General features: G+C 36.0%; 1 protein-coding gene across 9 annotated transcripts in view; it reads left to right on the top strand.

Annotated features, from left to right (window-relative positions):
• The window catches only part of LOC132912401 (papilin), a 158067-nt gene that overhangs the window by 121184 nt on the left and 9245 nt on the right, over positions 1 to 27638 (top strand). For 3 of the 9 annotated variants that reach the window (XM_060969773.1, XM_060969772.1, XM_060969781.1), the window contains exons 5-32: positions 8502 to 8584; positions 9822 to 9972; positions 10321 to 10444; positions 10567 to 10647; positions 10755 to 10927; positions 11298 to 11433; positions 12107 to 12450; positions 12985 to 13164; positions 13374 to 13547; positions 13975 to 14157; positions 14729 to 14870; positions 15080 to 15195; positions 15401 to 15764; positions 15899 to 16108; positions 16396 to 17289; positions 17538 to 17883; positions 18146 to 18270; positions 18358 to 18567; positions 19107 to 19505; positions 19846 to 20202; positions 20485 to 20661; positions 20864 to 21043; positions 21781 to 21960; positions 24520 to 24735; positions 24867 to 25037; positions 25841 to 26254; positions 26837 to 27049; positions 27279 to 27464. In XM_060969773.1, coding sequence (XP_060825756.1) covers positions 8502 to 8584; positions 9822 to 9972; positions 10321 to 10444; positions 10567 to 10647; positions 10755 to 10927; positions 11298 to 11433; positions 12107 to 12450; positions 12985 to 13164; positions 13374 to 13547; positions 13975 to 14157; positions 14729 to 14870; positions 15080 to 15195; positions 15401 to 15764; positions 15899 to 16108; positions 16396 to 17289; positions 17538 to 17883; positions 18146 to 18270; positions 18358 to 18567; positions 19107 to 19505; positions 19846 to 20202; positions 20485 to 20661; positions 20864 to 21043; positions 21781 to 21960; positions 24520 to 24735; positions 24867 to 25037; positions 25841 to 26254; positions 26837 to 27049; positions 27279 to 27464 — 6529 coding nt within the window. Of the gene's footprint in view, positions 1 to 8501; positions 8585 to 9821; positions 9973 to 10320; positions 10445 to 10566; positions 10648 to 10754; positions 10928 to 11297; positions 11434 to 12106; positions 12451 to 12984; positions 13165 to 13373; positions 13548 to 13974; positions 14158 to 14728; positions 14871 to 15079; positions 15196 to 15400; positions 15765 to 15898; positions 16109 to 16395; positions 17290 to 17537; positions 17884 to 18145; positions 18271 to 18357; positions 18568 to 19106; positions 19506 to 19845; positions 20203 to 20484; positions 20662 to 20863; positions 21044 to 21780; positions 21961 to 23737; positions 23909 to 24519; positions 24736 to 24866; positions 25038 to 25840; positions 26255 to 26836; positions 27050 to 27278; positions 27465 to 27638 lie in introns of all 9 variants that reach the window. The other 6 variants (XM_060969774.1, XM_060969778.1, XM_060969776.1 and 3 more) reach the window with 6 other exon arrangements.

The raw sequence follows: 27638 nt of genomic DNA, 5'->3' as shown, positions 1-27638 counted from the left end.
CATTAAGGAAGAACTTTTCAATTCAAACAAATCATTTTTCACCCTTACTCTTCCCTTCTAAAATTTCGTAATATATTGTGAAGTACAAATTCGTCAGCTAAATTTCTCTCAGCTATTCGCGTTTAAAGCAGATCTCTCATCAAACGAACAGCTTTGCTATGAGTAAATATACGTTGCCTGGTGCACGTCCCTAACCTTTAGATATGTCGGTCAATTTCTCGCGGATCGGTTCGACGGTCTTTAATAAAATGATTTATACCATTATTTAATTCAGTTCGTTAAATGTCAGCCGCAGACTGGCTGAACTTTGAACCCGACGACGGATCTCCCATCGACGATCGACGTTTCACGTGTGGCTTGTTCGAAAGAACTTTTGTCCCTTTATCACGCGTCTCGTTCCACCGTTTAACCTGGATCGATCCGGCTATCATTCTCGTCGCTTTGACTCTCCGTACACGTGGCATTGCCCGTTCGACTTTCATTTAAAACCACTTAATCAAAGCGATACTGTTAATCTCCATTCCTTTCTGTCCGATTCGCCCCATTTTGACAAATTGGTCCGGCGATCCATTAATCCGCACCAACAGTCGCGATTCAAGGGATGTAGCCGCGGGTTCTGCTTGAAAATCTATCTATGAATGCTATTTTTCGAAGAAGAGAAACGTCGTTTTCGTTTACTAAATGTAATTTTAACTTGTTTGATTTTATAAATTTACATGTGTCCTCATTGTACAAACGTATTTATGGGTCAAGAAAAATTGTATTATTGTAATCTATGAATATGTACTTGGAGGTGAAAAGTGATAGAAATAATCAAACAAATCCCAAGCTTTCTTTTCGAAGATAATCTCTGTATTATTTGTTCAGAATTTTTGCAAAAAGAGCAAATATGTATTCAGGTCACGAACGTGCTTTACGACTTTAATCCTGGAGTATTACAATAGGATATTGCATTCTCCACTCGTATGTTTTAGCTATTTCTAAGAGATAGCTCTTTGTTCTTTATTCTTCTTACTAACTCCTTGATATGGAAAAACGAACAGTTTGAATCACTAACATGAGAAAACTTGTTTGGAGTGGTACATAAAATTATGTTGTTTAATTATCCAAATTCTACTTTTTATTCATTTTTATAATCAGAATATTCACTATTTTATATTATGATATTATAAAATTGAGAACTTTGTTAGTTTGAAAAACAATTGGTACTGAAAGGACTAAAACAATTACTTTCTCAACCCTCGCACAGCAGGATCCGAATTTCAATTTGATTTGATATTTGATTTTATATTGATAAAGCAAAGAGTCGGTTGAAAAACTTTTTACCTCTATCTGGTAACTAAATTTACTTGAAAAATAAAATTTGTTGGTCTAGTTTGACAATTTTCGTCCGGCTATTAAAATTACCCTCTACTTTTCTATCACTCAATTACATCAGAAACTATATCCCAAATTTTCAAAAGCACAATCATTCATTGCGAAATAAATACTTTAAACGATATAAAATAACGCACGATTCTAAACACTTAAATGATCACGTTCTGCCAAAGACACGGTCGATTCCAATCAACCCATGACGAAAATGAACGAGAGAGAATTATCGATCAATAACTAGGCGAAACGAAGGGTTAATAATCGGCGACAAGCAGAGCCGGTCCCTGAAACTTTGCATGTCGCTGTATTCCAGCCGATGACTGTAAGCTCATGAGGTCACCGGGACGCCGTAAAATCTCTGGCCCAGGTAGCGTTTGCAGCAGCCATGACGATCGTTTCGCAGTACATCCGTTGGTTGATGGACGCGTTGACCCGTTTCGAAGCCGCGAGCAGGGATTAAAAGTTTATAGCCACGGTTAAGATCGCCCTCCCACGAGCCAACACTAAATCTTGAGTCGAGGGCACTCGAGGGTGTATTCAGGAAGGTTGGCCAGGTTAAAACCGTACGATCTCGCTCGTGGCAATCGTAAACACACGTGGAGACCGTACATAGTCGTCTTCGAGGAAAACGAAGTGGTAGAGAGGCTCGGAGTTTAGTGAACTTCTTTTGGAGTTTTCTTTTTTCTTTAAACGGGATTTGTTGGGGAGGTAGAATGTTAGAGGTGATTTTTTAGTAACTTCAGCGGGCAGTACAAGAGTACTTTTCTATTCAGAGGTAGTATTTTTGGGGAGGAAGAATTTTGGAGGTAGATTTTCAATAATTTTATTAATTTCTCCTTTGAAACGGGCAGATTTGTTCAGGAGAAGTAATTCTAGAAGTGGATTTCTAGTAATTGTTTATCGATTAGAGTTCCATTTCTTTAGAGAAATAGAAGATTTGCTAAGGAGAAGAAAATGTTGAAATGGATTTTTATTTAATTCCTTGAAGTCACATGCGGGTAGGTTTGAAAACCTTTTCAATTACTGAATGAATTCATTCATTCGATTAAAATTGGGTTGAAGTACAAACAAACTTTTTCTTAGACTTGTGTGTTATTTCATTTTTTATTCGATTCCGTAACGAACACTACCTACTTCTTACTCAAACCATGAAACGGAAACAACAAAAACTTTTAAGTGTTGAAACGTATTGTTAATACTTCAAGTGGCCGTACGATAGAAACAACGAAACCAATTTTTGTTCGTATCGAACTCGAGTTGAAACAAACTTTTGAGAAATTGTACGAGAGTCTCGAACGAGGTTTCCCTTTCGTGTTAAAAATTAATTTCCCCGTCACACACGGTCCACGGGATTTTCCCTCGCTGTTTCTGCCGGTAATTGAAGCTACGTCGTCGCATCAATTTTCACGAGCGCCCGCCACGCCAATCGAGCCACCGATCCCACAGCTTTAATTTCATTTTCCCGAATCACGAACCCTCGATCACGGCCTACCATGACACAAGAAACTACTTCGGAAACAGAACCACTTGCTCCAACCCTCGACCGTTTCTTCCAAGATGGAGAAGATCACTAGTGAAAATGTATTTCTGAAAGTCACGTACCCGCTATAAAAATTATTTCCACCACATCGCAAAACTTACGATGCTTCGAATTACTTTTCTGCTAGATGGATTTAACTTGAACTTCTATGCAGCATTAAGCACGTCCTCATAATCGCGCTTCTTTTGGAAATATAATGGTCTCCGTAGAAATACAGAGAATTTCTTTAAAATCTTAAAAATTCAAAGACTCATAAATTTCCTTTTTTCGATGGAGTTGTTTCTAGGATATCTTTTTGATGTTTCCACAATTAAAATATTATACGGATATGTTACAATAAATGTTACATATATGATATTATATATGCATATCATAATACATATCTATAACATTTTTCTGTATCTTATAATACAACAGCATATGGAAATAAATATTTTATAGCAAGATGTGTTATTTCACAAAGATATTTAAGCAGAAACAAAAAGGAAAACCCTGTTTTGTATTTGTATACCCTTATTATTTTGAACTATAGATAATGTTAATGTTTTGCATAATATTTTGTATTTAAAATAGCTTTTAATTGGTCTTTTTCACATAAAACGTACTAACTTCGCGCTGAAATTTTCTAGAAGACTTTCGTGACTGATTGAATAGAAACCAAGTTTGAAGATTAACTTTTGAACTATCTAGATAATAAATATAGAAAATAAAACATTGCAAGAATGAGAACAAGAAGAATACCAATATAAAAATATTCTTAAAAATATTTTTTGATTCGTTTAATTAGGATATGAGTTCCAAAACATGATATTTCAACAATATGAAAGGATATATATTATAATACGATGGATCAAACTGTGGACGTAAAATCACGTTACTTGATAGAAGGGGGATCGTCGAAAATCTTGCGTGGCTTAAAGGCTCTTTAATGATCCTCGAGAGCAACAATATGACCCAACCACGCGATAACGCAGCAGTGCGCTGTCGGAGATGCTAAAATTTATGAACGGCTGGGCATTATACAGCATGGACTCGCGAAATATTAACTTCGTTAAAGTGACGTGCTAAATGAAACGAGCCGCAAGTTGCGTCGCTGTTATGCGTCCTCGGCCTATGGATATTGATCGTTGATTCAGCTTGCCCCACGATAATCAGCTTCAAATCTATATAAATATTCATCCGCATTAAATATGATTATACATTTTTTTAATGATATTCCATAACAAATATCGTTTTACTTTTTTTATTGTCATCTCATTTTAAATATAACGTACCAATAAGTGAATTAATGATAATTAACATTCTAAGCATCATTTAATTACGTTTATTCCATGCGAGAAAGCTGCTGAAAATTGACGCGAGAAGTGTCGCTTTTATCTTTATCTCTTATCTTTGGTGTGTTTCAAGAATTATTTTCGAGACTAATTTCCATAAGTAAATTATAAATTTTATTTCATTATAAAGATTTGAAATTTTGCATTCTTCGATTGTGTTCTCACTGCAAAAGATTTTCTAATTTTTAAAAAAGTATATAAAAGTTCCTCGATTCATCGAATTTCGCTCTATTCTTTCAAAATTATTATCTTTTTCAGGAAAGACAAGAAAGTTGAATCGAATAGTTAAAAGATAGTAGCGGAATGAAAAATTTCCTATTTTTGCCTTCGATTCTATTTCAATCTTACTTCATTTTCCTCACATTCAGAAGGAGAAAAAATCCCCTGAACGCTAATTAATCTCGTTAAATTTTAATACTTACCTAACGTCCCATAGTGCATTCTGCTAAAATCATTCGGCGTGTAATCTAGTTCCCCGGCAAAGAGACGTCCCACGGTTGCGATACATTCCAAGGGAATTGAACGAACGCCAGGCCACTTACGATATCAGGGGCAATCCATTTCTCGCCGCGAATTGCTCGCCGTTGCAAAAATTCCCTCCCAGAACACCGCTCATTGTTCTCGCCCCTTTGTCCCGGCACCGCGAAACATTTCGTAATTAGTAACAATGCCTGCCGGCTAAACAGAGATTATTGAACGGCGGAAACTCCCGGGAGACTTCGGTGGATGAAAGCCAGACTAGAACGAGAAATAAACGAGGGAACGGAAAAGAGGCTGAAGAAGATGGATTCCTTTAACGAGGCAAACCTTTAATTGCGAGTCCTCGTAATTGCGGGAATATTCGATCCTGTATTTATGAAAATGTTTCCACTGAATTCTCGCCAAGTTCTCTAGTTTACTGCTGGAATTAGATAGGAGAATAATTGTAGGGTAAGATATAAAACTATTAAGATTAATACAGCAATGAAAATTACTAGCTTCTTCCTCCATTTTTGAAAAGATTTGGGACTTAAGTAGGACTCTTTACATGTAATAATTATTTTTTGAGCTTGTAGATGTGAATCGCGGAAAAGTGATAGTTAGATAATTTTATGGGAGATATTAATATTATAAATTAAATGGTTTAAAGAAAATGACGGAACTTCCTACGATACCTAATATTTTATTTGATTTAGAAGTTTTTAAGAGACGTGTGAAAGTAGATAAAGTTTGTATAAAAGATCGATGGATCGAACTACACTTGGATTTTGATGGAGGTCTTCCACTCGTCAGTCGATTGCTTCGCCACTTGAGCTATTTGAACATGAGATCGAATAAATTCCTCTTCCTTACGTCTGACACTTTGAAGTGATGACATGGAAAATGTAACAGATCTTTATTTAGAACTATATATTTCTTGTCTGGCAACTCTAGATCTAATTATACATTCGTGAGTATAGTCGATTTATAAGCATTTTACGTTAATATCGGATGTTTACGTCTACATTCTTTGAGGATAACATTCTTTGAAACTAAGTAAACATGCATTGCATATGTTTCCTCTTTCTTTTATGCTGAAGCATGTTTGACGTTTGACGGGATGGACGACACCTGCTAAAGGCAAGTGGCATATAAAAGATCGAAACAAACAGACGTTCCGCATATTCGTATCCCAAACATGAGATATTGCGATTCTTTTGAGAATTACGACCACGGTGTGCTGGCAAAATGACAGAGCAATCGTATGCTTTAATACTCCTGTATCCATAAATCACGCGGAGAAAAGAGAACATAAAATTGAATCATTCAGATAGTAGTAGCACTGTTCCAAATATGTACTTCTAAATTTTCTTTCACAGCCTTTATTGTTAATTCATTACGTTTCGTTACACTATGTTCATTGTTCATATTTTATATCTCATATCATTATTCATTAATAATTTCATTGGTTTCACAACTGAAGAATTTTATACCATTTCTGTCCATTCTAATAATACCTACAGATCATCCCATTTATTTAATAAAATAACTCCATTTACCTCAGCAATTGGAATAACTTCATCTCATTTTACTATAAAATTATTGTTTCATTTCCATAATCACAAAACTTGGCTGATGAATTCTTTTTCTGTATGAAGAACGTACATATGCTTATTTTTGAATAAGATCAAATCAAACTTAACTCGTAGCTTTCAAACCCAATAATAAATAAATCAATATCTGCGATCGATTCCCTCTGATACTACACTACAGAAGTTAACCATAATTTTGAAACAATAATTGCAATTCTAAAAAGAGGCGAAGTCTCTGATCACGAGTCATGCATCTTGTAGACTTTCTACGAGATTCGTGCAGGTTCCTCCGACTTTGAAATGGTACCCCGTGAATCGATTCGCTACCAAGCGTTCAAGGTCAATCGCAGGACCGCCACGGCAAAGCGGTTCGCCATAAATCACCAGGGTCACAGAACCTTTGACATCGTTTCGGGATCGCGAGTTTCGCGATCAAGATCCTTTTTCTTTTGCGGTCACCAAGCGGCCCGTTTTCACCCAATGGCCCCACCCCTTTCCACAGGGTCCTGTGTCTCCGCAAGAAATCTCCCGTCATAAATCCTAGCCGACGTATCCTCGTGCGTGCTGTACCAGTCCCTCCGGGATATCTTTTTGCCCGTTTCACCTCGCTCGATTTATCGACATTACCTGAACAGGCCAACTTTCCTGTAGCTCTCCTGTTGACTCACAATGTTTCCCCATGTGTAACTGGGACCATCTAATTTTTGTGGCCAGTCGTTGGTGGAAAATAATGTAGCGGAGTATCATGGTTGGATCGTTCTAAGGGGAATTTTGGGGCATGCGATATTATTGATTTGGTGGTTGCATTTGATTGATACGAAAGATTCTAGAGGGGACACGTGTGGATGTTTTGCACGTTGATTTGAGATTTGTTTGAGATTGGATTTTGCACAATTTGAAGACCAGAAATAGAGGGTTTTCAAGGATTTTTTGTGGTTTTATAAGGGTTCTTTGTTGAACTTGTTAAGTGGATAGATGAAATGATATTTATTTATTAGATATGAAGGCTCAATGTGGATATTTACTTACTTAATGTGTTTTGCTCTGTATGCGATGTTAATGATAGAAACGTGACTAAATTAAGAAAGCTGCAATGTTAGATTAGATATGTACATACATCATTCCAAAACTTATTAGCCTTGATATTTATCATTAACAGGTTATTATTTACTTTTTATTGCTGCATTTTCCGCACGAAATAACGATGTCTGCGAGAAATATAAATCCGAATTTAAAACTGGTACATGGAAATTGACGATAAATTACTGGGTCGCGAGAGAATCTGAGGCGAATAGGAAAAAATCTTGATGTGAAAGCACACGAAAAGCTCGCAGTTACGATTACGAGTAACGTGCGTTCATGTATTTTTCTTTTTTCCTCTTCGCTGCCTACGAAATAATAAAATTGCAGTTTGCCCCACACGATCTTGCGAGACTTGGAAATAAATATTGTAACCTAACGGGGACGGACCCTTCGCGAAGAAATATGCGTGTGCGTATAGCAACGACGAAGATTAGAAAACGTGCCTGGTCATGGTATATGACGAAAACAAGAGGGTGACTAGATCTAGAGTACAGGTTTCAGATGTGGGGATCTAGTAAATTATATTTGTGAACGATGCAGTAAGGAATGACCATTCGATGAATCATTTTTGACACGGGTTTCTTTTCATCTTTCTTTTTAATAAATGCAATTGAAGAGCGTAAAATGTCGTTTTTCATATGAGAGCAATTTTAGAATCTATTATCTTGTCAACCATTCACATATTTCTAAAACTTTTTTATTTAATTTGAATGTGGACTTCTCTCGAAAAACTTTTACATCAAAAATATTGATTATTCCACTTCGTATATGAAAAAGGTTTTTGATTAATCTTTTCACAAAACTTCATGGATCTGTCATCTATTGCTGAAATGCTTATATTTCTAGATCGAACGGATAATTCCTTTTTTAACTATGCCATACCTAAATACACCTAAGTTTTCTAATCACTAAATAACATTAAAATCATAAGATCAACAAAATTGTATACTAGTATATCTTTCCTCCATAATCATCAATAATAATACGAATGTGCATTTAATTCTTTGTCTACTTATGAATTATTCGTTTAATGTTTCTGAATAAATCGAAATAACTCGCACGTTTAGAAAAAATTTTCGCGCAACTTATTAATACAGTGCTCTTTATTTCTTTATTCAGGAATGTCCCGGTGAATCGAAGGACTTCCGAGCAGAGCAGTGCGCCGAATTCAACAACGTTCCGTTCGAAGGAATTCACTATGAGTGAGTATCGCTAACCGCGAGTTGCCTGTGATCCATTCTGTCAGTACATTCGCTCAAATTCGTCGTGGAATCCCGATGGAGTTTCTGGATACGTGGCGAAAGTAATTTATTGTCGATGTCATTTTCGACAAGAAAAGGTCGCGGACTTTTTGCGAATCTCCGACAAGATCTAATGGTCGTCCGAAGTTGAAATCCATGCTCGTTTAAATTCGCGTTCAATGCGAGGTTTCACGCTCGAATTTCACGTCACGCTACATACATACTGAAACCCCGAACTGTTTGTAAAAAAGCACTTTTTCTCGATAGAGAAATATTTTGACAGTATCTATTGAAATGTTTTTATTGTAACATGTTTTCATTTTTTCCTTTTTTTTTTTGTGGGTTTCAATTTTTGGTTTCTACGATCCATAGTCCTATTATATTTTAAGACTATAGGGAAAAAGAACACGATAAATCAATTGTCTGTCTTTAGTTTTGGAGCTAAATGTTGTTATAATATTGGAACATTGCCTATCTTAGCAACAAGTTTAATTATAAAGCAGTCTAAAATTGAAAACTCAACGAAAATATACTTATCATGTTCTTCTCCTGTGAAACCTTCATTTACTTTATCAAAAGTTTCAGATCTCTCATCGAGTACGAAAATAGTAATAAATTCGAATCTCCATTGTAGTGCTCAATTTAGAATACGAATTTAGAATTGACCTAGTAGAATTATATAGCCTTGTTTTACACTTAACGTCAGTATTCATTTCAGAGCCGGTGCACGTTTTTTGTTACGAGTTATACGACTCATATTAATTTTATAGCGGCCAAGAAAGCAGACGCAATAAATATGTATATAGATCCATTTAAACAGTTGAAGGTGACCGATCTTCTTAAACAATAATACTTGAAAACAAGATTGATCGCTGATGTCATGTGTTTATATATATTCCAAACACGATAAAAGGTGATCGAGCAAGCGAATCATGACTTAAAATTGATTCTCTATTATCTTTTAATTTTAAGATCCTACATACACATTTTTGGTCGGTAGACGAAGATCTTTAAAAAATGAAATAAAATAAAAATAAAACAAAAGAAGTGAAAACCCAGTGCCTAATTGTGGTTCAAAAAGCTGCTAGCACCTTCAGAAGGGAGAACAGCTAGTTATCGAGAAGATCGATGACGATCGCCAGATTTCCGCGCCATAAAACGGCCCACGGCGAGACTAATCGCGCAAAATCGTTCGCAGTTGGATTCCGTACACCGGCGGGCCGAACAAGTGTGAATTGAATTGCATGCCGCGCGGCGAGCGTTTCTTCTACAGGCACAAACAGATGGTGATCGACGGGACGCCATGCGAGATCGAGAAGAACGACGTCTGTGTCGGAGGCAAATGCATGGTGAGTTAACGATCCTCGATTCACTGCAGCGGGACCAACGCGAATTCGTTTCCGTTCGTGCACGTCGAGTTGTTTTGTCTGTGGGAGACAATCGAATGAATGACGAAAGCTCATGAAAAAGAGTAGATTTAGCGAGAACAAGAAAGAGAAATAATATTTCTCGTTTACTCTCGCTGTATCTATTTAAGTACTATTTCTGTCAGATTTAGGTTTCAATCAGTTCTAAATACTGAATATTGTAGAGTGGGTTTGTTGTTGGGGAACATTTGAATTTCGGCAAAACAACTCCATTGGAATTTAAGCGAGGAGCATTACTGTACCGGCGCGTAATTTCTGTTTGATTGTCAGCACGTCGGGTGTGACATGATGCTTGGTAGCGACGTAAAGGAGGATGCATGCAGAGAATGCGGTGGTGATGGGTCCAACTGTAACACCGTTTCCGGTTTATTTGATACCGACGATCTTCAAGTGGGTAAGCCGAGAAATTTTATATTTTTAATATTATTGTAAGATACGATTGGTAAATAAAACACTATTCAACATACCGAAACAAACTTTATCGTAAGATTACCGATTTTATTAAACTTTCTTTAGGATACATCGATATTATACTGATCCCGCAGGCTGCAACAAACGTGATAATAAAAGAAATCAAACCGTCGAACAATTATCTAGGTGAGTGAAATATCTTAATTATAAGCGATTACTATTTATGATTATCCAATAAGGCGTTGATGAAACTCCTGTCGTTGTTGACGTTTTAATACATTTTACACCGGCAGCTATTAGAAACACTTCAGGCAATTATTATCTAAATGGAAACTGGAGGATAGATTTTCCACGAAGCTTAAAATTTGCCGGGACCATATTCCATTATTCGAGAGATCCGCAAGGTTTCTCGGCACCCGATACCATTACCGCCTTAGGGCCGACGAGTGAACCAATTTACGTGGTGGTGAGTGGCTGCATCGCTCTTAAATAGCAAATTACAACGTCATCCAGTTAAAAAGAATGCAAATTCTTCCCAATAAAATAAATGAAATCGCTAAATAGTAAAATGGTGCCTTGTCCATAATTTTGTTTATTTCTCTTTCCACTTTTGGTTTATGAAGCTAATTTGCTGAAATACGACTGTCGTGTTTTATCGAGCATAATTTCTTTTGTACTAAAAATAATCGATGCAATATAATAATAGTAGATGTAATATAATAGTATAATAATTGATGTAAAATACTGTTTAAAAAAATGATCGGTCGAATAAGTTGATGGGTATGCACATTATATCAGATAAGAGAAAGAATAATTCGCCGAATCGATTTCGACAGCTTTTGTATCAAGACCACAATGTCGGCGTGCATTACGAGTATAGCGTGCCGAAGAGAATCTCGCAGCAAAATGATGCGGATAGTTACACATGGATAACCGATGAATTTTCCAGCTGCAGTGCGACTTGTGGCGGAGGTAATATTTCCAAAATTAATACCGTTACCTAAATACACGGTGAATGTAATCAATAACCGGATAGCCCGTCCGGCTAGCGTACCGAACGCGTTTCCATCGGTTCTAAATTTGATAGAGTAATTTACGAACGGACGGATACTCAGCGTTTGATGAACGTTTATTAATTAATATGCTTTTCATTTAATCTACCTGAAACAGATCATTCTGTGTCCATCGTATATTGAATTATCGAATCGGTAGATCGCCAAGAGTGAAAGTTGTTGTATTTTCGCTAACTATGAAAGCAGTTCTTGTTTTCTAATTTCGAAGTATCGTTTATCGTAATTTATTTATTTAGAAGGCAACTTACGAATTAGAGATACACTATTTTCTTAAATTGTTAGATTACTTTTATATTGTATCGTCTCACTTATCACAAGCATATTGACAACGTTAATCCCTTCATATGTTATTCATAAAATCAATAACACGATAATTATTAGGTTTTAGTTATTGAAAAATCAATATTCATTAAAAGAATACAGCGTGCAATTGCAATAAGGAACATAGTATTAATAAAATAATATTCCCAATAATAACATATTTTAAAAATTTAGTAAAAAATGTTTACAAATCTCTATATGTCAATGACTTTGCTTTATAAATATTCATGTTGAATAATTCTTTTTCGAAGGTTATCAATCGAGACGAGTTGCCTGCGTACGAAGAAGGGACAGGCAACCGGTGGATGAGAGCCTTTGCGATCCACAGATGGAACCAGATACAACCGACGCCTGTAACGTGGATCCATGTCCACCTGTGTGGGTGGAGGGCGAGTGGGGTCCTTGTAGCAAGCATTGCGGCGAAGGAGGTGAGCAGAGCAGAGGGATCAAATGCGAACAGGTCATCTCTGGTGGAATCCCTACGGTGGTGGACGATAGTCAGTGTCTGGAGAAGGTGGGACCAAAAGGGCCGACCAAACAGGAGTGTAACAAGAACGTGACGTGCCCACAATTTCACGTTGGACCCTGGAAACCGGTACGAATTACTTATGTCTTATTTTTTCAACTTGATCTTTTCAATGTTCACTAAATGGCGAAATTGAAAGAAAGTCGTGTTTTTCCGAATGCAATGAAAAGAATGGAACCTAATCAAAGATTTGCTTCACCTAGTAAACTTCATAGCGTTTTTATAATGTTATTTCATATATCTTTGTATATCGTGTCTACTTTTCTACTTTTATATTTTTAATTAAAAGATCGTAAATTTTGCAATGTTATTATAATACTTCTTCAAAATTCTTCAAAAGACAAGCAAATATATGAAATTAAAAAAGAAATTATCTAAATCCAGACACCAAATCAATTTACGCACCCAATAAATTTTTTCTGTAACTTGTCAATCAGTGGAAGTATTAATTATATAACTGTATAAACGTGTTTATTCTCTGTTATCAGGCAGTGTGGTTGTTTAGCATATATTTATATCGCTTTGCTAATATATTTTATATTTTTAGGCAACTTATTAAACAATGAAACTATCAATTAAAAATCTTTGTTATCCTTTGGACAGTGTGATCATTTATGCGGTCCAGGGAAGCAAACGAGAAGAGTGACGTGTTACATGAAGGTGAACGGAAAGATTCAACTGCTGAAGGATCAGGCCTGCGAGGGAGAGGTTCCCAAGTCTGAGAAACCTTGCGAATTGAGACCTTGTGCCGGTCTCGACTGGGTCACGTCGGATTGGAGTGGAGTAAGCTCGTAATTTTTCACGCGATACCCACCCGAAGATCACCGCGTTCCATTAAAAATATTCCCCGCGAGAAAGTAGAAGCTTCTCATAGAAATATTTTTGGCAAGCAATATTACAAGAGCCACGTACAAATGAAATGTGTCCCATTTTTTTTCGTGTCACGGGCGTTCTTTGCGATTATCACCTGATTCTGGTCACTTTTCGTTTAGTGCGACGACAAATGTGGTCTGACTGAAGAGACGAGGACAACGTACTGCGCTACTCAAGATGGGTCCGTTTATCCGGACGAAAAATGCGACGCTGAAAAGAAGCCGGAGTTGACGCGAGATTGTGAAGCTGAAAAGGATTGCGAATTCCTCTGGTTCGCCTCTCAATGGAGCGATGTAAGTCAATTACATTTCTTCTTGGAAAACTTTTCAAATTATATAGCGACATTAAATTTATTTCTTGAAGAATTGGAACTGCAATTATTCTTCATTTTCTAGACATTTACAACTTAATCTTTTTGACATTAATGAGATGCTACTTCAGAAGATAATTTTTAGTAAATCTAGAACGTCCTATTATGAATATGAAACAAAATGAACATTAAAAGTAACGTTTAATCCGATACTTTTTTCAAATTTAAATGGATTATAGTTTGTACTGTTATACATATTATTGTGTTCGTTGTTAAAATAAAAGTCCGCCTCGAGAGGGTTAATACATCCTTTGATGTTAGTTTAACATAAAGGATGTATACAATGGCACAAAATCAACATAATTCATTATTCAAGTCACACTTGACACACAATTACTTTGATCCCATAGTGTTCAGCGAAATGTGGGTCAGGTGTACAGACACGCAAGGTGTTCTGTGGCACGTTCGATGACGAAACGGTGAAGAAAGTGCCAGACGAGAAGTGCGACGCAGACAAGAAATTCAACGAGACGAAGAACTGCACTGCCAAAGAGGAGTGCAAAGGTGAATGGTTCGCTGGTCCGTGGAGCAAGGTAATGTATATATTTGAAATAATCTTGACTATTTCCTAGGTTTTCTCCTCTTCAAATTTTCTCAACGATTCTGACGAAGACCATTCACTTTAAGTATGTAGTTTCAAGAATAATTTCGTATGATCAAAGATGAGAAAATTTATTTAAAAAAAAAAGGTAACTACTAAAAGGATTATTATTAAGATGAATAATAAATATAAGAGAGCAGATGTATAATAAAATAACGATAGAAACAAATGCAAGTATAATAAAAAAATGGTGTTCCAATATTAAGTAAATACCATTGACACGGATAACTCGAGAAACGAAGTTTCTTTCAAATAATTTCATAATGCTTCATCTAGCCTTTCTTTTTCAATTTCTCCTTGAACAAACGGAATCGTTGACAAGAAGTGTAGAGGCTGATTTTTTTCGAAAATCTCGTTAGCGACGTGAAATATCCGCGAGAAATACATCGTGTCCTATTCCCTCGGTCACCGAAGAAATTCAATATCTTCGACGGCTTTGTAGCGAACCTAACAAGAAGCGTCCGCTTCAAATTTCTTCCATTAATCACCTTACCGTGTTCCAGTGCTCGAAACCGTGCGGTGGTGGTACGATGAACCGCAAGGTAATTTGCATGAAAGCCAACATGACGGTCACAACGAACAACTGCGACTCTAATACGATCATATTCTCCATGGAAAATTGCAACAACCAAGCCTGCGAAGAAGGTACGCCCTAAATCTGGGAAAAGTCCAGAAATTTGAAAATTGATTCATGTTGCAACTAAAAAATCAGATTTCCTAGTGTTTCAATAAGTCACCAAAACTAATTCAATTATATCAATTTACGTATTCAATGTTCATAATGTTAGTGTCGTTTCTCTCCAGAAATAAACAATAACGAAGGATAATTTAGTTAAACAAAATCTTGTTTCCAGACGAGGTGATACCAATGCAACCAGAGAAAATCCCAGATCTCACTGAAGAAGACGAAGAGTGCGAAGTGTACGAGGATGAAAACTTCGTGACTGTCTCTTCGAGCTTGACATCTAGCGTAAGTGAAATCTGGTCGTAATTAATCAAATACTTAGTTTCACAGTTTCTTCATCCACCGTTACATTTATATCTCATTCTCCTATGAATGTGATGATAATTTACCATTTTTCTATTAGTACAGGTGTTATTAAAATTTATTTTCTCAATTTACTTTTATGATTCTCCCGATTAACATAAAAGTGTAATTTTATCTATTGATTTAGGATAAATCTAGTAAAATGTTAGATCTTACGGAAGCAACTCCTCTGAGCTCGCCAGATACGAGTGATACTACCGGAAGCGACATATATGATAAAATGCAAGGGGATGCTGGATACACCAGGGGCGACATATCTCCTGGAGAAATGGAAATGGGTGAAGGAAGTGGGACAGATTTCACGGATATATACACATACACATCAGGGTTTGAATCGACGTTCGAAGGCAGTGGAACCAACGAGGTTACCGAAGATGGTGAACTGTTTGCAACGGAATTTGGAATAACGGAAATCGGCGTGACTGAAGAGATCGAATCCACCATGGATTCTACTGACGAATCGACAGTTGAATCGATGACTGAGTCTGATGGTGAGTTGATGTAATTTCATTCTTAATAATTTTAGCGTGGCAAAGAAATTGCTTAATTGAAATGTCTGTATTCTGTATTCCGAAAAAATAATATTGGAAGACATTTCCTTTTTAACTATCATAAAATAATTCAGGAACGGATATGACAACTGAGTCTGGTGCATCTGAAAAAACAACTACTGGATCGAGTGACGAGACTACCGAAATGCTAGAGAGCACTGAGAGTGGACCAACCGAGGCCACGGAATCCACTGAATCCGGTCCAACAACGTCTTCGTCGGAAACCGAAAGCACGGTTACTGAGCAGACCATTTCAACAGAAATAACTCCTACCGAGGAATCTGGTAAATCGAAATTCCATTATTGTATAAATAGAAATGTTACGTTAGAAACACCATCAATTAAAAATTTTGAAATAATAAATAACAACACAATTATATCAACAATTAATGATATGTTAATGATGCAAATACAATTTAATTATACGATGATTTTTTATCTACATGATAAAGCACACTAAAATTCTTCATATAAAGGCTTCTACTTTTTTCTTTCTAAAAGTTTTGCCTCTCATTCTGAACTCCGAACTAACTAACTATTGTTGTTGTTAATTATTAATTTTATATGTCAGCAGTTACGTTCGAGACAACATCAGAAGTAGTGGAAACGCGTGTGACTGGAGAAACAACAGAATCAGGTGCCACCGAAGAAAGTACCGAATCAGGATCAACAGAACCAACGATGTCTACGGAATCAGGAGCTACAGAAGAAACCACAGAATCTGGTGTAACGACAGAAAGTACGCCAATAGAAATCACTGAGTCAACAGAATCTGGAGCTACGACAGAGCCTGGAGCTACGACAGAATCTGGAGTTTCGACAGAATCTGGAGCTACGACAGAGCCTGGAGCTACGACAGAATCTGTAGCAACGGAAATCACCGAATCAACAGAATCTGAAGCTACGGAAGTCACTGAATCAACAGAATCTGGAGCCACGACAGAATCTGGAGCTACAACAGAATCTGGAGCTACAATAGAATCTGGAGCTACAACAGAATCCGGAGCCACAACAGAATCTGGAGCCACAACAGAATCTGGAGCCACAACAGAATCTGGAGCCACAACAGAATCTGGAGCCACAACAGAATCTGGAGCTACAACAGAATCTGGAACCACCATAGAATCTGGAGCCACGACAGAATCTGGACCTACAGCAGAATCAACAGAATCTGGAGCAACTACTGAAACTACGGAATCTGGTCCGACAGAAACTACCGAATCTGGCATGACAACAGAATCTGGTATGACTACAGAATCTGGCAAAACAACAACAGAACAAACGACAGTGTTCGGCGAGACCACCGAATCTGGCGCCACGACCGAATCAGGAGAAACTACAGAGTCTGGTGTAACCACTGAGAGCGGTGAAACCACTGTGTCTGGCGTAACTGATACTACTGTTTCTGGATTGACACCGGTCACTGAGGAAGCAAAATCGGAAGTAACTGAGAAGATAGACAAACGTAAGTACATTTAATTCATTGATATGTTTTGTATTAATTATTATAAATTAGAAGATTCGATGAGATGGATTAGGTAGATAAAAGAAACTTTCATAAAATGAAAATATATTAATAAAAGTTCATACAATAAAAATTATAAAAACATTGACCAATTTTATTTTAGGATATTAACTTTATTATTTAAACAATAAACGGTTAACAAAATAACGTTAATTAATTATACTCGAGGATGAATTTTCTCTTTTCAGTATCCGGATTCTGGACGACCATTAGCCCAGAAGAAATCACGCGCAAGCATCGCGTGTGCAAAGTGCTGAGGAAGAAGACCTGCAAGGCCTCGCCCTTCGGTTGTTGTTATGATGGAATTACTACGGCTGAAGGACCGTTTGGCCAAGGATGTCCCACGGTGCAGACTTGCAACGACACTAAATATGGTTGTTGTTCGGATGGAGTGTCTGCAGCCACTGGTCCGGAGAACCAAGGTTGTCCCGAATCGCACTGCAAGGAAACGTTGTTCGGTTGTTGCCCTGATGGAATTGTCGCTGCTGAGGGCAACGACTTCGAAGGATGCAAGAAACCTTGCAGCGAAACAGAGTTAGTATAATATTTTAAACATTGCGATAGTTATTATATTTTATAATATTCCAGAAAATAGATTTTATTAATATTTTAAAGACACTGATAAGAGAAACAACAAGTAGAATCTACATGATGTTTTAAACGCCATAAGAATAATATTTAATGTTTAATATACTGATATGAGAAGTTTTGTTGCAATAATTAGTACGATATTTAATATATATTATATTTATTTAATATTTAGATATTTGTTAATGATATTAAATAAATATTTCAGATTTGGATGTTGTCCGGATAACGAGACTCCAGCTAGCGGAAAGGATAATATCGGATGCTGCAATGTCACTGAATTTGGTTGCTGTCCTGATGGAATTAAGCCCGCTTCTGGACCAAATGAAGAAGGTACATTGTAATTTTTACTGAGTATATTTAAAAATCCTTAAATGTTATTAATCATACTAAGATGTTTGGTTAATATAATGACTACAGGTTGCGAAGAGGAAATTACTTCTGTCACACCTCTCACAGAAGAGTATGAAACAACTACAGTACAGGAAGATTGCGCAAATACCACTTACGGATGTTGTCCGGATGGTATTTCGACTGCTACTGGCGCAAACTTCGCAGGATGCGGTGTTATCAATGCAGAGAACTGCACTATATCGTACTTTGGATGTTGTCCTGATGGCGCCTCACCAGGTATGTTGTATAATTATATAAAAAATATAAAAATAAAAAAATATAAAAATATAATTATTTCAAAATATACATTTTCGAAAATTTCTGTAATTCTCTAGTCAAATTTTTACAAATTCAAATGATTCTATTAGGTTTGCTCTATTATCTGTAAAAATAATTAATTCTAATTCCCATATATCTTTAATATTTCTATTCCAAGATAAATTCTCTTTTCCCAAAAAAATACAAGAATACATTCTTCTAATTTATAAATCAATCATCATATTACATTCCACTTCACTTATTGCATATTTTCACATTTTTACCCTAAAATAGTCTTATCGAAGAAAACAAAAATTATAAAAGTTCCGTTATGTCAATTTTCTAAAACATCTATTATTGCATTCAAATAAACTAAAAAGAAAAAAAGAAACAAGAATCCTACCACACTGATTTTCTAAAAATAGGCTGGTGATATATCAGAGTAAATTAAATATAAAAAAGAACTCCAGTCTTCCAATTTTCTAAGATAATTACCAACTATTAAACATCACATGTAGCTTTGGGTCCCAACAACTATGGCTGCCACATGCCCTGCGAAAACAGTACTTATGGCTGTTGCGATGACGGTAGCACTCCTGCTCATGGTCCAAACAGAGAGGGTTGTTGTCTATCGACACCGTTCAAGTGCTGTCCAGACAACATACTTCCAGCTCGCGGTCCAGATTTCTACGGTTGTGGCTGTCAATACTCGAGATTCGGATGCTGTCCAGATAACAGCACCGCTGCTCGTGGTCCAAACAACGAGGGCTGCGGTTGCAAGTATACACCTAATGGTTGCTGTCCTAACCGCTTCACCCCGGCCACAGGACCAAATTACGAGGGTTGTCCGTGTTATACGTATCAGTTTGGTTGCTGCCCTGATGGTGTCACCATCGCTAAAGGACCTCATGGACAAGGTAATTATGTCAAAAACTGAAATCATGTTAATTCTGATATACATGTAGTGGCGTGGTAAAGGGAAGTTTAAAATTCTTACTTACTCATACCATTCTTACTTACTTAACTTAATTATTACTATTAATTATTACTATTAGAATTTTCTTTGTCAAATGATTCTTATTAATAAGCAAAGCATAAAAAGACATAGAAATAGAAATACAAATGTAAATGGAACCAGAAATAGACAAATCTATAGTCTTTAACTTTCTCCCTTATACAAATTAATTCTAATTCACTTCATATATTGTGGAGAAATGTTACTTCAAAATGTACTTAGTACCACATCGTTTCTTGCAGGCTGCGGTTGTGAGAACACAGAATTCAAGTGCTGCTCAGATGGAAGAACTCCAGCAAAGGGTCCAAACTTCGCTGGATGCACTTGTGATACCTCGAAGTATGGATGTTGTCCCGATGGGGTGGAAGAAGCTCAAGGAGAGAACTTCGAGGGCTGTCTGTCTGTTCCATCTACTCCTGGGGCAGCGTGTGCTTTGGAGAAAGATAGAGGACCATGTCGGGACTTCACCGTCAAATGGTACTTCGACACGGAGTATGGTGGTTGCTCGCGGTTCTGGTATGGAGGTTGCGAGGGTAACGAGAATCGATTCAAAACGCAGGAAGAGTGTAAGCAAGTGTGTGTGCAACCCAAAGGAAAAGGTAAAGTACATGATACATAAATATTACATACTGTTGAAAAAATTCAAATTCATTTAAAACGTTGAAATTCAATTCGGTATTTAAGAAAAATTTAAAAATAATATATTTTTAGGGAATTAGTTTTTTATTTAAAAACATGCACTTTTTCTGTAATAGTTGTGATATTATAATATTTGTGCAATATTTACAACGTTTATGCGTACAAGTTAAATTTTTCTTATAGTTTTAAACATTGCATATTTTAATTATATCCGAGATATTGGAAGTAAAAAAATTTCGCAGATTCATGTAACCTGCCAAAAATCTCTGGGCCCTGTGAGGGCTATTTCCCTACTTGGTATTACGACTCTGGAAGAAAACAGTGTGGTCAATTTGTCTATGGTGGTTGTCTCGGAAACGCGAATAAATTTAAAACGAAAGAAGAATGTGAAGAGCTTTGTGTCACTCCCGATGATTTGGGTAACTTTACCAATTCTTATTGAAATTCTTTTCTCGGTTTTATCAATGTTTGACAACATTTACGACAAATCATTTTTTAATATGATAATAAATATTTTCAATTTACAATTTCTCTAATTGCAAAAGGTAAAAGTTAAGTTTATATTTTATATACTGCTACTTCGTTGCTAATATGCTCTCTTGCATTTTGTTACTTATGAAGATCCGTGCGAACAGTCGAAAGAGCCAGGTCCCTGCGAAGGCAACTTCACCAAATGGTATTTCAACGCAGAATCGCAAGCCTGCGAGCAATTCCGCTACGGTGGATGCAAAGGAAATGATAACAACTTCGCGACGGAAATCGCTTGCCACCAACAATGCTTGCAACCAGGGAGGACACGAGGTACGTTCTCCAGCACAATTCTCTTGATTCGACATTCGCACGTATCATGCTCGTTCTACTGCCTGAACCCATTTTTCATATTAGATATTCTTTCCTACCAGATTCGTTTGAAAGTGTTTCAGATTTTTATCTATTTTTTTGCTCGTAGGACGAATCGAAGAACGTATATTTTGTGTGGCAACCTTTTTGACGATTGTTTTTGATTTTCATTTTTTAAGCGATTTTTTTACAGTTGTTTTCTGACCGACGTGAAAGGAACAGAAGTACAGCTAGCAATGGGAGTGGAAAGATTTATTATTAATTTATTTAATAGTAATTTATTTAGACGATCAGAAAAATAATTCACGCGAGATTATTTTTTATTACATACTGTGAACAGAATTCCTTGATTAGTAGTCAATTTTCAAGCTGCGGTCGATCGAAGAAATTGAGAAGAATAGTCGAAACTAAATCGCCAGATAGTTCGTTCAAATTCCACAATACAATACAACGAAATACATTCGGATATACTAAATAGATATGAACTACGATTTTCTATTATACTACAATTCTGGCGACTTAGTATTCGTCTGAAAATATCACGGAAACAATCCGAATCTACATTTTCAACCAAACACCAAACACGATCTCAGCAAACATTCAGGCACCACATGTCACATAAAAGCACCAAATTGGCACAGACCATCGTCAAATATATCAAAGCTCTATGAGTAATCCGTAAAAATACATATTTCCAGTAAAACTGACAGACGTGTGCCGCCTGGAGAAAGATCCGGGCCCTTGTCCGGGCTCTGTGTTACGCTGGTATTATGACGCCGTGCGTCAGATGTGTAGCCAATTTGTTTACGGCGGTTGTAAAGGCAATGTCAATAGATTCCTTACACGTGCTGCCTGTGAGCAGCGCTGCCCCGTAAAAGGTATCAGAAAAAGCAAAAAAGAAACAATCATAAAGAAAAAAAGAAAAAAAGAAAAAGAATCCAAGAAAAAGAAAGTGATCAAATAAAAAGGATAGCACAGAAAAGAGAAAACGAGGAGACCAAAGGAACAAGCTTATCTGCTTCTTGTATAACAGTGTCGCTAGCAATATTTAGAAAGAGAGTCGTTTCTCGCTCATTGATATTTGTGGAATGGTTTAATATTGGATAATTGAGAAATTACTCTCGATGTTGTCGTTGGTGATGGTTCGTTTGTCATTGTTTCTATTCGTTAGCACAAAACACGTTTAACCCTTTGACAACTAATATTAACTCTGCTGTAATCATCGAATGTTTATTTCAGCAAGGAAAAGGATTTATATTGTTTCAAGAAGATATTTAACATGAAATTAAATCACGGAATCTGGTGTATCAATAAGAACATTTTCATTTTAACGTTTGAAAAATTCAATTGTATCAAACATGCCTAAAAGATATAACAGGGTTTTTATTAACGCTAAAATTCGTATGGGATGAAATTTCATCCATGATAGCTTCCGTGAAAGAGTCGTGAAAATTATTATCTCTCGCCAGGTTTCATTCCATGTAAAGTATTTTCCTCAAAGTGACCGATGTCAAGGGGTTAACGAGAAAAGTGTTGATTGTAATCTGAATATCTTGGTTTTACAAATTTCTATTTCTTCTGCTTTCCTATTGATCGTAATCGATTATATCGAGCATTGCCTTTTATCAAAGCACAGTATGCACTTAAAAGCACCCTTTTCATTTAAGTTGCACGCGATATCAAGCTGTCGTAGCGTTCTACGAGTCAATCCAATTAATGGAACTTGATTTTGTCGTATTATGTCCTCCGCAAAGAGGTTCTCGTCTCGAGATCGATCGTTCGATAGCTTTTGTCTGGCTTCGAACGAGCTCTCTCAATGGAGTAGTGCGATTTCCTTTCATTAATATTTTATGAGTGATTGCGTCGGTGATTTTTTATTGATGGTATCACAAGAAAGAAGGAAAGTCGTTTAACTTGGTTAATTCGTATGACGTTAAAATTCAAATGATCGAACTTTTCTTATTCTTTCATGAACGCACTGATTTTATTTGTATTATTTCTTAATCGATCGATTGTGATAAGAGAATTTAACGGAAACGTTTAACTGATAATTTTAAATGGAATCTTTTTGTGGTGAGATGTAGAAATGGAACTGGCAGCTGCACGAAATAATGCTTATATTTTCAGGGATTACGAAAATATTAATTTCAAAGATAGTTGCAATAACACAACAATTTGCGACTTACAATAAATTATATAATTATGACCTTTATTTAATCAGTCAAAATATTGAAGCATACGATTAAATATATAATGGTAGAAATAATTATACGCGATACTAAATATGTTATATTAAAGAATTTAAAGATTTATGTCACTTTTTTAGTAGTATAAAGTGTATTTTATTTTGGATATTGCTGCATATTATGTGTATTTTGTATACTTTAAACGTTTAAATGTTTCATAAAAAATGAATGTTACTTGATTAAAATTTTAATCATTAAAACGTGATTATAATTAACTAATTTCTATCTTCAATTTTGATTTACTAGTTTGAACTACTTATTACTTGAAGTGTACATACACTTTTTCATTGTTTTAATATTTTTCAGTACTCTGTATCGTGCATTAATTTAGAAAAAAAGACCGCAGATCGTTAACGACAATATACTAAAATCTAATATTGCATGATACAATAATTAATGCGATTAACAGATAGTTGCTTGCTGCCACGAGCCGAAGGTAACTGTGACGAGAAGCAATCTCGATGGTACTTTGATCAGTCGGAGAATCGGTGCATGCCATTCTATTATACTGGTTGCGGTGGGAATAAAAATAATTTCGAATCTAGGGACGCATGCGAGTCTGATTGCCCGACTAAAATTGGTAAGACTTCATCTAATCACATTCATCTTATTTTCATCATATTTCTTAAACATACAACTATCTCTTCTCTGTTTTGTCTAAACTTTAGGTTCTTTTAGATTATAAAGTATCTTTCAACATATTTCTTTTAGTATAAATTAACAGAAAATAATGTAACGCTTACAACTTAATTAACGCTTTCCCTGTCAGTTTCGTTGTATTACCGTTATTGTTCCTTTCTTGTGTAATTGTTCTCGATGTCAATCGTACCGCATGCACGTAAATTGTTTTACGGATTATACTCTAATGTGCGTTTTTTGCAAAAACAAATATATTCTTAATATACGTCCATCGCATAAATAGTATATTTGCAATAAATTAAGTTATATACGTTGTATGTTGCTTTATTTGTTAAAAAATGTGAGAAAAAAAGTTCAATAAACCTTTAAAACGAATGAAAGAAAAACGAAAAAGATATATTATAGAATTTTTAAAGAAATTGTTCCCGACGATTATTCGAGGTTCAGGATAATATTTTAGTGATTTTCCAAGGATTTTATTGAACTTTTTACTTCTCGGTATCATATGCTGAAATAAGGCACATTTCTTATGCTATCTTTGTCCAAACACAGAGCAAGACACCTGTCTCTTGCCCGCGCTTTTGGGAGAATGCCACAATTATACTCAACGATGGTACTACGATTCGTACGAACAACAATGTAGACAATTCTACTATGGTGGTTGCGGCGGGAACGAGAATAATTTTGTTACCGAACAAGATTGCTTTAACAGGTGCCAAACCAGTACTAGCACCATCACACCATCGGAAGAGGACGGATTTAGACCAGGTAATATTTTTTGTAGCTAAAATATCGGATATTTTGTCTAATACAAATCCAATATTTGCAAGTAAAATGGAACATTAAATGAATTAAACATAAAAATGCGAATTTAAAGTTTAATACGTAAAATTTTCCAGATTTCTGCTTTCTTTCGAAGTATACCGGTCAATGCTCCGAAGAACACGTCAAATGGTTCTACGACAGCGGCGATGGTGTCTGCAAGCAATTTGTGTATAGCGGCTGCCAGAGCAATGGAAATAATTTCGACAGTCACGAAGAGTGCGAATATCGATGTGGAGATGTTCAAGGTTCGTATCATTACACATTACACATATGTGACTGCGCTTTCTCTTGCGCAATTTAACCAATATGATTAATTAGTGAAACGTTGAAATTGAAAATGAAATTAGAATTAATAATGTAGCATCGTGGAAAGATTATTTAAAAAAGACCCGATGAAATACAGTGCAGATAGAAAGTGGAAGTGCTAACAGGCTAGAAGGGAGGGAATATTCCAATGGGCAATATGTCTACGATCTTTGAGAAAAATAGTTACTTGGAAAAGGCATACGTGACCATCGTCGGTCATGGACGGCTGCGGAACACGTGCGTGTTGTGGGAATACGAAAACTATGATAAAGGATGTCTTGGTGGAGAGAGGCAGTTAGTCTTTGTTCGTTAGTTGAGAATTAGTTGAGAGCGAGTTGCGAGTTAGTTGCGAGAGAGTCGTTAGGCATTAGTTGTCGAGTTGTTGTGAGTTGTGAATTGTTAGTTGTGAATTATCAATTTAGTTGTTTTAGTTATATTACATTACTACATTAAGCTCTAATTAAGTAATCATCGTTTTCCGGTTTCAATCACTGTAAATAAATTTACCATAAATAATAAATTTACCATAATCACTATAATAAATTCTCTTGCATTATAGTAACAAGTTTGACAACAAAAGACACGAAATTCTGAAAATAAACTTTACCAATTGCAAGTCGTCTAATTATAATTTAAAAACAAATGGATAAATAATTACTTTAGATATAATACTTACTACTAATTGCTCTAATGGTTGCACTAGTTAACTTTCTCATACTTTTCTTTTTACTTCTTTCTTCAGATCCATGTACTCTACCCAAAGTCGTTGGTCCCTGCAATGGTGTCGTTAGACAATACTACTACGATCATCAATCAGATTCTTGCTACGAATTCGAATATAGCGGTTGCCAGGGTAATAAGAATCGTTTCCAGGATAAAGAATCTTGCGAAAGGAAGTGTCAGAAACGTGTTCAAACAGAAAAACCTGCAAATGTTACTGTCCCACCTATTGTATCAGTTGAAACTGCCTCGAAGAACCCGATTTGTTACAAGACTGTCGATCCTGGTTCTTGCAATGGCGATATCACCGCTTATTACTATGATTCACAAAATCAGTTGTGTCAGGCGTTTATCTATGGCGGCTGTGAAGGAAACGCGAATAGGTTCCAGACGGAAGAACAGTGCGAACGTCTTTGCGGAAAATTCCATGGTCAAGGTATGTGTAGTGATTTTATTACTTTTATTACTATTTATGCAGCATGGTTTGTGGGACTATAGCTCTATATACAGGATATTACAAAATTTATCGGAAAAATATCTACAGATATGTGCATAGAATCGATTCTAGATATCAAGATGATGACAAAATTTTAACGGATATATAGATATAGCTACATTTGAATCTTTCCTAATGAAACTTAATTTAACAGCAATTTATCAACGTTATTAGTTATAACATAACTATAGCCAAATTCTAAACAGGATTCGGGGTAAAATTGTATTTTTAGAAATTTTAGACATTTTAAGCGATTTTATTATCGTTTTATAATTCTTTTTACTATTCTTAGGATATTTAGTAAGATAAAATTCAGTGATATTATACAGATATATAATGATTATATAAAACAGATTAATAAATATTGATTCTATTTAAAATATATTCATGAATTATTGTCTTATTTTTGTATTGTCTAATCAGTAGATTATCGTATATATTCCAAAGAAATCGTGTAATAATTTGAAAGATTCCTCTGTTGTGAAACTTTATTAAATCTTTATTAAAAAATTCTTTTTACAGATATGTGTAACCTACCAGTGGATTCTGGCGTTTGCAGAGGCTCTTTCGCAAAATACTACTACGATTATGTCAGTCGCGTTTGTCGCGAGTTTCTGTACGGTGGATGTGAAGGTAACGCGAATAGATTCAGCACGATGACAGAGTGTGAATCGATTTGCATTCATCACGAAGAACCCGTGCCACCTGGAAACGGTACCAGCCTCTCAAGCTTGTGTAAGTACTTTCATTCGTTTGATACGCAAAATTCCACCCAAACTTATTAACAACGTAAACAATCTCCGAAATCTTTAAACGAAACGCGAAAGAAATTCGAAAGAATATTACTCGAAAAGAATTTCTCATAATTTTCTTTCAATAAATCTTTAAAAAGAAATCGGGAATTTCTTTTCGAAAGAACAAAATTAGCTCGCGACAACAATAATTTTGAACAATGATGATCCAGCGATTTGCAAAGAACCGGTCGACACAGGATCTTGTGCTTCGGGTCGACATGATTCTACCAAGCGATTCTATTTTGACGACGAACAACAAACATGTCGAGGGTTCATTTACACTGGATGCGGTGGAAATCGTAACAGATTCAAGACCTTCGAGTCTTGCATTAGCACTTGTCTTACCAGTAAGTCGAGTAAGTCGAGGAACGGTGCTCTCCAACGATCTAAATGATATTTTTGTTACACGTTTAATATTTTGAGCTTCGAACATGGTGAACACATTTTCATTGTATATCACTGTACATTGTAGCCTTAATGTTTTATATCAATGTTGTTTCAAATCCTCGTGCATACCTTTTCCTAATATC

The sequence above is a fragment of the Bombus pascuorum genome, chromosome 12 (genome assembly GCF_905332965.1).
Source record: "Bombus pascuorum chromosome 12, iyBomPasc1.1, whole genome shotgun sequence".
NCBI classification, from domain to species: Eukaryota; Metazoa; Arthropoda; class Insecta; order Hymenoptera; family Apidae; genus Bombus; species Bombus pascuorum.
Note: the sequence above shows the minus strand (reverse complement) of the source record. Positions and strands in the feature narration are given on the sequence as shown.